The following is an 11,896-nucleotide window of genomic DNA, read 5'->3' as shown; positions in this document are numbered from 1 at the left end:
GTGAGGAAAATGAAGAGACGCACAGACAGAGGGGCACACAAACCAGGGGGTTTAAGCTTTGGCCACCCTTTATCAAACATTACTTTTAAGATAATGTAGCTTTATACACAACAACTAAGAAGCTGAGGAATTGTATCTTTATTTGATGTTTTTATAAAATACAGACAATTTATCAAAAGTATTCTTAGTTTTTTTGTATTACTGTGTTAGATATGAAGGAGTTTATAGGTCAGAGGCAAAATCAGTAATACAGCACAGAATAATGGCATTTTGGCAGGACATTTGGAATAATGACAATAAGTTTAGAAATAACAAAATTCAGACGTCAGTCAGAGTGAGAAGTGATGGAAGTAAATGTAGAAAAGAAAACGTTACTTTTTGTATATTAAGGTTAGAACATACAGGACTTAATGACATTTTATACACCATGAAAAAGACAGTGTTGGATAAATGTGAGATATGCAACTGTAAAGAAACTGTTGAACGTGTGCTGGTAGAGTGTAGGAAGTTCAGTGTAGAAGGAGAAAGACTGAAGGGCAGGGTGATAGCTTTATGAAGGGAGTGGAGCATCACATGACTGTTAGAGACAGGGGACAAACAAGTTCACGTTAAAAGGGCTTTATTCACATTTTTTGAATGGAATGGGTTTAACATCCAGAATATAAATTATTTATGAAGTATGTTTCATAATAATAATAATAAAACCAATAAACTGAAAAGAAGAAGAAAAATTAGTTTATTTTGAAAATACTAACCGGAAATTGACTTATTTTTTTAACGCAATGGATGACTTGACGCTTTGAGCCGTATGGTGCTGCTGATAGCAAAACAACACTGGTTGAACTATTGGTAGAACTGTGCATCTATACCGCAAGCGTCGACCATAAAACATATTTTACAGCTGCCGAGTCCTTAATGATAAATATGGTCGACAACAGGGTAAGCTTCTGACCAGACCGAGCTAACGTTAGCGTCCAGAAGATGATTGTTTTGTTTTTTTAAAGCTAACGTTAGTTAGCTAACGTTAGCTGTCAGCTGACATTCGTGCATTGACGTTAATGTGCCCTTTTTACATTGGTAACATATCACTATCAGTGATTATTCATATTAACGTCACCGCTTTATTGGGGCGTCTGACTGACAACAACAGCCCTGATTGGTTACAGTCGGTGAGGTGAGCCTTAATCTGTGTTAATAACGTTTCTCAGGCTTTGCAGTGTTTACATGTTTGACTCCATGAAAGTTAACCGAGCAATAATCGGTAATAAAATGTATAAATAGTGAATTCAATGTCTGTTTTTGGATCGTTATTTAGAAACTACTTCCTGCTAACCAGCTTTACAGCCTGCTATCCTTTTGGGAACCAGGAGCAGGAAAAAAGAATCAGAAAAAGGTTGCATGTGAGGTATTCACTTGAATCTTGAGGTTTCTTATCATCACTTCAGATCTATTTCAGGCCACGTGCCATTCATAGCTCTTTAAGATGCCTCCATTCTTTGTTGATCATTGAAAGCAGACCATGTTTTGTGTGTGGGCCACTTTCCAAACCTCTTGACAAAGCAGTTCAGTATGTTTTCCAATTATAGCATAAATAAGTCAAAGGCAGAAACACCTGAAATGGTTGTAAATTGTCTTCCGTGGCGGAAGTGTGGCTTTGTATAGTTCGAGGTAACTCTGATGAAGACATCGGAGACATAGAAGATTACGACGTTTTAAGAGAAAGTCTGAATTATAACCAGATTAAAAGACGTGTTTACTGGTTAGCAGTGGCACAATTAGGATCTGTATAGTATCACACACTGTACAATAACAATGCAAACGCATAAGGTTTGAAACATAAGGTTTTTTTAAACGCATAAGGCTGCCATTTTTCTGCCTCCGTACTTCAATTCATAAGCACAAGCCAAGAGAAACTAACCAACCTCTCAGTGTGACTGTAATATATTTTCTCTTTTTCAGATGTAGCCGATGAAATGGAGTATGATGAGAAACTTGCACTTTTCCGCCAAACCCGCCTCAATCCTTTTGATCGTGGAGAGGAAGAAGATGGTCCCCAAGGAGGCAAGACCCCCCCACTGCACGGTGAAGTTCTTTGAGTTTAGAATATGACCTCGCTTTGAGGTCACTTTCACACAAACAATATTGTTTTTAAGCTTCAGATTTTTTAATATGCACTCTACTTAATTCTTATGAACCAAGAGGTGTAAACGTGAAGTCATATGGACATCGTTTATTGGACAGTTCCGATACTCTAATAGAAAAATAGAAAGCGGGAAAACATGGATAATAGGAAACGAAGATCATTCTGGTGACTGCAGCAACTCATACTGCACTTCTCTGCACCTTATGGGTTTATTTATTTATATAGTTGTGACAAAGACCTTATAAAGAAAAGCTGGTTAAGAGCTGCTATCAGACCTTATATGTCACATGCTACATCTCACTGTAGCGAAATGCCAAAATATACATCGAGGAGGACTAAAGCACAACACAACTCTGTGTTACCCGTTTCACTTTCCAATGGAAAATCCCACAAAATATGTGCTGACGTGTATAAGTGCAGGCGATAAAATAGTTTGGATGAGAAGTGAATGTCTCCCAGCTCCTATCAGAATATCGAAACTGGTTGAATCTGTTTCAGTATTCTGGTTTGGTAGACTGAGGCCAGTTAGTTGGGGATCTTTTTGAGCCATTGTTGTGAAAAAAGCATCAAATGTCCCTGGCCTGCGGCCTGCCATGAGGATACGGGTGCTGCAGTTGGAGGTGTTTTCTGATATCATGATTTCTGCTTTTCTAAATGTCACATGCAGAGATATGTTTGTTTCCCTTACAGCGCCAAATACACTTGGATCACTGTATGGTGCAGCGACTCCCTCGTGAAACAGATTTTAGCTAATCATTTCTCAGATATTTACACACGTTAAACAGTTTTCATCTCGTTCAGAATGAATCCTAACACAGAAAGAAAAAGCTCCCTGAACTGTTGTGAGTAACTCTGAGCTTATGGAAAAGGAAGTTGGAAATACGATAACTGAAACAGAGGAAACGAAAAGCAAGTGTAAGCAACACTTTAGTAACACTTCCTGTATTCTGGAGTTTGGGAATAAAAGGCATTTTTGTCTGCTTACAATCATTTTGACAGGCAAGCCTGACACACTGAGCTTTATTGTCTTTACTCCGTCTGTCACTGAGAGGCTGAATTCACCCAACATGTTTTGTTCCGAGGTGTATGCAGGTAACAGCAGTTTGTCTGCACCTTTTCAGTAAGATGGATTGTTTGTAAGAATATGTGATTAGCGTGGTTTATTGTGTATCATTTAAGATTACAAATCAAAGGCCTTTTCAAATTTCTTTCATGTAATGTTTAAATTCCTCAGTTCATTTTTTTTTCTTTTTGTCAAAATGTGAGTCATCCTACTTAATGATGTCATTATACGCTGTTGATATCTTGTCGGTATGATCAGAGTGTGTCTTAAGTGTTAACTTTGCATCGATTTTACTTGATATACAGACTTGGGTTGACTTTATATTGCGTAATATTGCTGTCTCCCTTTTCCATTTTTTAATATTTTTATGTAGATAAACAAAATCACATTTCAAATTAAGTAAGGATGGAGGCGGATCAAACTCTGTGTTTGGGCCTGTGTTGCTAGTTTATAGCTTTGAATCTTTCCTCGGACTAACTCTCGGTGGTACACAGGAGGTGAACCTCGATTCAGCTTAATAGAAGTGTGGGGATGCAAAACTGCTTACAATCAAATGCAACACTACAAACGACAGCCGTGACAATGACCGCACCGTGTCAACACATTTCATACATAGATTGAACAAAAGAAGAACACTGTATTGTTATCATTTTAAGGTTATTTTGATTGCATTAAACTGCACAGGGGATGTTGTCCTCTTAGTACAATACACATAATTCAGTGTCCCCACTTATTGCCTGTTTTGTGTTATCTTGCTGTATATTCACGTATACATTTAGCCTCTAATCCCACATTCTTTTTAAATTGCACTTATGAGTATTTCTTTTACACTAGTTAATAAATCCATGTGGCCCGGTCTAGCAACAAACGGTGGAGAAAGTGAGGGACTAGCTGCTCATTATAGTGCAGCATTTAGCAGCTCCAGAGCCAGATGTCTTTCTCAGGAGTTGATGGAGATGAAAACGGAGCAAGAATAATTATTACAGGACTTATATGTGTCGTGTGGATAGGAACCTGTCTCCAGATGTATGGTAATGTCGCTCTGTGTCTGCTGGACGTGTAAATAGGCATCAGTTTGACAACAAGTTTGTCATAACAACTTCATAAGGCGATAAGTCAGCTGTTGTGTTTCAGCTTGTTCTGCTGCCCCGTGTGGCCAAATCAATAAAATCTATGAATGCAGCTCTAAGCAGCTAATGTGGTCACATGCATCAGAAAGCACAAGCTCAACCTCTATGTAGTAACACTTTCTGCTTCTCCCTGCGAGTAATATTTTCATCACTTAAAGGTATTATGGAAGTATAAACTGGCAGATATTTGTGAATAATTGCTCATGAGGACAAATAATCCTTTCACTTACTGTATTACAGTGACCGATGCACATCGCTCAGTCATGCTGCTGATAGTAGCAGCAGCGGCGGCAGTAGAAGAATGTGATTCAATTCATTTGAAAGCATACAATACAAAAGGTCACGTCACAGACTGATTGTAAACAGCTTTGAGGCAAAAGTGATCAGCACTTCAAAGGTTCATTCCTCTGGCTGATCTGCACTTTTAACGACGCAGTAGGAGTCAGTCTTGTCAGCTGGCTTGGTTACACATTATCAGAACTGATACGATGACTACTTGGGATTCCTTCAGTCGTCCCTTTAGAGCTTTTGTACTTCGTCTCGTCTTCTTGAGTGGTGAGTCAGAGTGTAGGGATTGTCGTGAGTGGCCACAGTCGTGTGGGAAATGAGCATGCATGACTGAGTGCACTTACCACACCGAAGTGTGTACGCTTACAAGAAGAACAGTGCTTTATGCCATGTTGCCTTCTCTTTAGAAGCAAGGCCTGAGCTGTTCCCTGGGACCAGAACCCACAGTTCAGACCGAACCATGGACCTGGGTCTAGCTGAGGACCACTTCTCAAGGCCTATGGTAAGTAAAGCGTTGTTCCCAAATGACTTTCATATTGTTAAACATAGAGTGCTTGCATTCAGAACAACCTGTTGTATTTCATGTCCATGCTTCTGCTCTTATTCTCCTGTTTCAGGGTTCGCTTGTGGCTCCTGACATTGAACAGCTGAAAATGGCCATAGAGGAGTGTAAAAAGCTGATTTTGGAGCTGCCAGAGCACTCTGAGAGACAAAAGGACACTGTGGTGAAACTCATCCACCTTCGTCTCAAACTACAGGAGCTTAAGGTTGGAACTAAGGAGTGAAGAGAGAAGTGGATAACATGATAATGTAGTTGTTGAAGCTGGGGGGCAATCAGTAAAACTTCAAGACATTCATAACTGACCAATCTCACTTCACCTGTTTTCAATTTAGTGGAATGCACAGCTGTAGACGTGTTTGCAGATGGAAATGAATTATGAAAAGCGGGGATTTTTTTCTGTATTTTTGGCGAAGCATTACCTGAAACTAATGCTGCATTAAAGTGCATTTGGAAAATATGGAATTTTGGGATTGAAGAATAATCGAATAATCTCTGGGTGCAATAGTTTTGGGGTGGAAATTAAAATCATATTGTTGTTGGCCTGTAGCTGAGAGTGGATGCTTGTCAGAGAGGTTCTTCACTATCCCTTTATAGCCAGTACCCCGTGTGTGATAAATGAGAGCAAGCATTGCAGACATGCTTGGAGACTGATGGGATGGTAAACAAGTTTGTGTAAATCTGCAACTTCCTGCAAAAACTCCTCATGTTTCAAATGGGTGTGCATGAGGTGCATATTTGTATTCATTTTATTGAGTTTGTACATCAATACTTTTCGGCAAAACACAAAATATAAAACACAAAATATAGTCTGGGAAGAGGTGTGAACGTCTGAAATATTTAGCTGTTAAAATGATCTTATATAACCGCACATGAACTGTGTTACTGCTACGTTAGTGATCTTTGAATTGTGGTTTGTCCCTTATTAACAAAAGGACCCCGAGGAGGATGAGCCTAATCTGAGAATCCTACTGGAGCACCGCTTTACCAAGGAAAAGAGCAAGAGTGTGAAACAGATCTGTGACAAGTGTAGCGCTATCATCTGGGGCCTGATCCAGACTTGGTATACCTGCACAGGTGAGACACGCTATACAATGCATCAGTGATATAGCATCAGTGACATAGCATCAGTGATGTAGCACTGTGGAGATATCTTACACCCCAAATTGTAAAACATCCCATTGTGCATTGAATATGAAGTTTTAAGAGCGCAGATTTTTGAAAACTCAGTCCTCCATGCAAGATCTCTGTCTGAATATCATTTTTTGTTCTTTCAGCGCTCCATGTGCATACTTGACTGGCCTTATAATCAGAATTCTTGTAGAACAAGATTTTTGATTTTGATTTTATATTGTTAAGTTTCCATTTCCTTTTCTCAGGATATGTTCCCTGAATGGGAGGATCTTTGTACAGCTCTTTCAATTCGTCGACCGGCCCTTCCTATCAAACCCATTGTGTGTCGTGGTAATGCCATTGCGTGCCATGTGATCATCCCTCTCTTGTTTCAGGTTGCTATTATCGTTGCCATAGTAAGTGTATGAACTTGATCACCAAGCCCTGTGTCAAGTCAAAAGTCAGCCACCAGTCGGCGTACGAGCTCAGCATCTGCCCTGAGATAGGACTAGACCGACAAGACTACCGCTGTGCAGAATGTCGCACACCTATTTCACTAAGTGAGTGTGTTGATTTACGTTTGGCAAGTTGAAATATGGGAACAGCAGCATGTAGGCTAATTGAACTTCAGTTTGCTTGATAGGCGTGTGCACACAGTTGTAAATAAGGTTACTTTACACTTTACAGCCATCGACAAATTGCTAAATAGAAATTACTGAGCGACAAAAACAGAACATCATTTTTAGAAAATCTTTATTCTCTTTGACATATTTAAATACTACATGTTTAATCACAAAGCATTTTAAATGTGTAAAAGTACATCCTGCTTTCTGCGTGTCGTAGTTTGATTGTATTCGGTGGCATATTAATCTTGTAGGGGGCGTGCCCACTGAAGCCAGACAGTGTGACTACACAGGCCAGTATTACTGCAGCACATGCCACTGGAATGACACCGCCATCGTCCCAGCCCGTGTCATCCACAACTGGGAGTTTGAATCACGCAAGGTAACCCCCTCAACATCCACAGAAAAATACACCACATATGTTAGAATATCCCTCATTTGCCTCTGAAAACGGTCTCACTGTGACTTCTGCAGCCATAGAGGCGCTTTTTCAAGTCCAAGAGAGTTGCTCAAGGGGAGTCGGGGGAGTCCGTGTTCTGACAGTTTCTCTGTTTCAGGTTTGTCGCTCCTCAATGCGCTACCTGACCCTGATGATCTCACGACCTGTGCTGAAGCTAAAAGAAATCAACCCGCTGCTATTCAACTTTGTGGAGGAACTGGTCGAGATCAGGGTGGGTAGCACTAGTTAACACCACTGTGTACATAAAACGAAATCCACGGCTCTAATTATCAGCTGTGTTGTCAGTTTTAGCCCAGAATCACTTCTAAAATACTTTAACCATGACACCTTCAGTATAGTTACTGTTACATCAACAACCCAATCTAGCACAATGTCACCGTTTTGCATCAGGTGCTATTATGCTGAAGCGGCTAGCACAGGCAATGAGATGGTAAATGATCTGCATCTCTGTGCAGCAAGTGAGACTGACAGCAGTGTGTGTGTGTGTGTGTGTGGGGGGGGGGCTTTTTCTTTACAGAAACTCCGTCAGGATATTCTGTTGATGAAACCCTATTTTATTACCTGTAAGGAGGCCATGGAGGCTCGGCTATTACTACAGGTGGGCATCTTTTTACTAACTTGACTTTGCATGGTGGAGTTAACAGTCATATTCAGTGGCATTAAATGTGACCAATAAGTAATATGTTACAACAGCACCACCATGTGGTAACAGTTGAGAGTTTGAGCTGTATCGGGAAAGGTTCCTGTTGTGAAATGTTGACAATATATGTGATACTAGTCTCTACAAACACTGTCAACTTTACTTGACTGTTCTTGGTACAAGTTCAGTATCAGCTAAAATACTTTTTAGAATTTGTGTTGGGATTTTAAAGCTGGATGAAAGGATGGATGATGTGTGTTGGCCAACACGGGACTCGTATCAGAGAGCACTAAGTCACCAGGTGGAGTTCAACTTCTTCACTTTGTAAGACAGCAACTTTAATTATAAGCCGTCATCAGCTGCACATATTGATAGTAGTTTCTGAAATAAACACAAATAAATGCTGCATGAATGTCAAAGCTCTTAGATGTAGTAGCTCTCATCAAGGAGTAAGTTGCTCATCACTCATTTTTAATTGCTGAAATAAAATGTACAATCCTCAAACTGTGCAAGTTAACAGAAGCATCCTCTCCAGTTCAGTGATAAACAAACAATAATGCACATTAGCTACAAGCACGCATTGGCAGGTACAATACTGATGAATTAGCAGCTTCACTCTTTAGTTGAAAAATAATAATAATAGATAAAACAGGTAACGTTAACATGCAGTACACCGTCAGTAGAACCTGAAAACGACTCAAGAAGGTCTTCATCTGCTTTGAAAACAGTCTCACTAGCGAGCGTTCATATTTGCCAAATTGTTAAGAAGGCCTTCCAACAGACCAACATTTTTATTTTTTGTATTTGTGTTCCCCAGCTTCAAGAGCGACAGCACTTTGTGGAGAACGACGACATGTACTCGCTACAGGATTTGATTGACATCTCCAGTGGCAGACTCAGCTGTTCCCTCACTGAGATCCACACCACATTTGCTAAGCACATCAAACTAGACTGTGAGGTGAGCTCTTGCACACAGCACAAAGAACAATACTGTTGACTTCTCTTTGTTAGTACGCTTGTTTCCTGTGCATGTACCACACATAACATAATCTTGTGTGTGTGTGTGTGTGTGTGTGTGTGTGTGTGTGTGTGTGTGTGTGTGTAGCGTTGTCAGGCCAAAGGATTTGTGTGTGAGCTGTGTAAGGAAGGAGACATCCTGTTCCCTTTTGACAGTCATACCTCAGTCTGCTACGACTGCTCTGCTGTCTTCCACAGGTTAGTCGCCACCAACGTATCAGACTGAAAAATACGGCAAACAATGGTACATGGTGTAGTCTAGTCTAAGATCACCAGTTAACACACCTTCAAACTGCAAACAAAGAAATAAGAAAGACATGTTTGTCCCACTCAGCATACTGTCGATAGCAAAATGGTACAATTACAAACACTGAACTGTCCCTTTTAAAATGAAAAACAACACATTACTCAAATGGACACCATTCATGTAACCTATTTTTGTGCCTCTTTAGAGATTGTTACTATGATAACTCTACGACTTGTCCGCGATGTGCACGAATGACTGAACGCAAGCAGGACGAGGAGCCAGTTGTGAGAGTTGCATAAGTCTGGAGAGGACCACCTGAAGCGACTGGACGGTTGAACTTTGCCTCATGTTGTGCTCTCCTCGAACAAGGAAGTCTAACAAAAGACGAGCTTTTAGTTTTTGTCCTTGGTTGTGTTTTGTGCATATGTTTATATACTGTAGTGTCTGTAACTTCATGTGCGCCATATAATGAAGCAGGCTACTTATGAACCCATCTGGAAATTAATATATAAATTATATAATTTTTTTACCCAACTTTTTAATTCATCCTGAAATTGGATGTGTTGCACACTGTGTACGTGTGTTTGTGTGAGTGAGTCGCATTAGTGTGTGTGTGTCTGCGTGTTTAAACGACAAAATAAAAGCCCTCTAGAGAAAAGTCACCTCATCAGACGGCGGGTATGCATGCTGGAGTTGTCGTATATTAAACCTTGACTGCATTAACCTACACTGCCAATCCTACTTAACTTTAAGGTTGCCATATAGAAAGAATAGTTTCGACTTTCAATGACTCCAGATTCCAAAGACTAAAATTGCCTTTCAGCTTCCAGTTTTTATTTCAATAACAACATCTTGTGAACATGCTTTTGAAAGTTAAGTGCACTGAGCCGTCATTTCCAAGCATCAGTTTAAGAGGCCATTTCATTTAGTATCAGGCAGTAAGAAATGCAGCGTTTAACTAGTTTACAATAAGGAATCAAATACATACGTTAGACTTTGATGTTTACTCATAATCCATCATCAATCCCAACTCTGGTGCTCTCACAAGTACTGCTCCTGAAGCAGTCCACACTTGTTAGACACTATTTTAATGTCAGTCATAATTCAGCTCATCTGTTTGGTCTTGAGGAAATATTTCCATATTTTACAGCAATATTTCTTGTCAGCATAAACCTACTTTGAGTTTGTTTGCTGTCAATTCGTCAACCTGGATCAAGGAAGAAAAATGATATTGCTTGTAAGTTTTTTGACAAGACAGAGGGTATCTATACAATCATTAAAACCATTATTTGAAATATAAATACGTCGTATTGGCAACAGAAATATAAGCAAAGCATGCATCACCAGTACATATTCTTGTAAGGAGAATTGTTTCACTGAAAAAGAATATTGAAGGCAAATGTGCGTTCCTTTAATTCAAAACTGTGAACTCCTTTTAGACAGTTTGATCTGGTTCAGTTTGGTGCAGTGTGGAGCAAATAGATGTGCATACTCATGAGCATTGCGTGCCTAAGATAGTCAGGTTACATACAGCTGTTATCCAAACGTCTTAATCCACTTAGCATCATGTTAATGATTTCATTCTTAATGTAAAGCACATGTTGTCCAGAAATGACAAAGGTGTTAAGTGACACCTTTGGTAATGTGTAAATGTTGACTTGAAGTATTTATTTTAAGCTCATGAGTTTTGTCTGCCTTATCTTTCAGCATGATGTACTGTATTTTGTTTTTCAAACTGAGGTACATGCATGGTGTTGGCAAAAGCCATGCCCTGTTGTAAAATGTGGAGTAGTGCATGAATACAGTTATTAAATATATTAGAACTGCAGTGTTTGTTCATGGATGAGTTATGACATAATTGGTCCCATTTGCACAGCTTCAAAATGATAACAATAAATGTTTGGTCATGCACATACACTGTCACCGCGACGTCCCTTGTCTTGACTGAGCCAAGAAAGTGTCATAAAAATGTCATAATTATGAATAAAAAGTCAAATTGTAGTATCACTAAGGCACATGCTTCATGTATATCAAGAAGTAGTTAATCGCTCTTTCAACTGCTTTCATCGCGACTGGAACAAGGCGAAAATAATCACACACACACGGCTGAATGAGTTATGAATATGTTATGACAGATTTATGATGTTTTATAACATACCACATTATGTTTTCATGACGTACTATACGATGACATTTTAATTATTTTTTTAATAACAAATTATACTTTGGCATTTTATGAGATACTGTCTTACCATTTGTTACATCATAACATGTGATGACATATTTATGGTTTTTAATATAAAACGCCATATTCCTTCTCCCAATAATCTTTACATTTTGCCTCGCATCATTCAAGTAAATTTTACCGCTGACTCGTTTGTTTATTCACCGCAAACAGCCAAAGATGTAAGCACATCTTCTTTCATAACACCCACCAACTGGTGGAGGGGATGAGGGTGACGCTGTTACCGCGTGGTACTTGTGCAACTTCAAATTTGTATTGTGTTAATGGGGTCCAATACTCCCTTCTGAAAAAGTGTGAAGTCTGCTGTAATCTGTAATGTGAAAAACTGGATGACAACATGAATCAATATACTGATTTAAAAAAAAAAA

General features: G+C 39.4%; 1 protein-coding gene across 3 annotated transcripts; it reads left to right on the top strand.

Moving 5' to 3' along the window:
• Positions 1-851: 851 nt before the first annotated feature.
• Positions 852-11,204, top strand: def8 (differentially expressed in FDCP 8 homolog). 3 transcript variants are annotated; one of them, XM_079290369.1, is made up of 12 exons: positions 852-1,174; positions 1,960-2,082; positions 5,035-5,126; positions 5,242-5,391; positions 6,119-6,260; positions 6,692-6,856; positions 7,174-7,301; positions 7,477-7,590; positions 7,897-7,977; positions 8,837-8,977; positions 9,125-9,234; positions 9,489-11,204. In XM_079290369.1, the coding sequence occupies exons 2-12, from the start codon at positions 1,974-1,976 to the stop codon at positions 9,580-9,582; spliced, it is 1,326 nt and encodes a 441-aa protein (XP_079146495.1). In that variant the 5' UTR covers positions 852-1,174; positions 1,960-1,973; the 3' UTR covers positions 9,583-11,204. The 3 variants fall into 3 exon arrangements, with proteins under 3 accessions (XP_079146495.1, XP_079146494.1, XP_079146496.1); XM_079290368.1 differs by having other exon boundaries at positions 5,032-5,126; XM_079290370.1 differs by lacking the exon at positions 7,897-7,977 and having other exon boundaries at positions 5,032-5,126.
• The last annotated feature ends 692 nt before the right edge of the window (positions 11,205-11,896 follow it).

The sequence above is a fragment of the Melanostigma gelatinosum genome (assembly GCF_949748355.1).
Source record: "Melanostigma gelatinosum genome assembly, chromosome: 2".
NCBI classification, from domain to species: Eukaryota; Metazoa; Chordata; class Actinopteri; order Perciformes; family Zoarcidae; genus Melanostigma; species Melanostigma gelatinosum.
The sequence above is the reverse complement of the archived record's forward strand: the minus strand, read 5'-3'. Positions and strand labels throughout refer to the sequence as shown.

What these genes read in the sequence shown, in the direction of transcription:
- def8 (XM_079290368.1), top strand. Translation starts at nt 1,974, where the DNA reads ATGGAGTATGATGAGAAACTTGCACTTTTCCGCCAAACCCGCCTCAAT. An exon ending in ACCACTTCTCAAGGCCTATG is followed by an intron (nt 5,127 to 5,241) that starts GTAAGTAAAGCG and finishes CTCCTGTTTCAG; the next exon opens with GGTTCGCTTGTGGCTCCTGA. An exon ending in ACATCAAACTAGACTGTGAG is followed by an intron (nt 8,978 to 9,124) that starts GTGAGCTCTTGC and finishes GTGTGTGTGTAG; the next exon opens with CGTTGTCAGGCCAAAGGATT.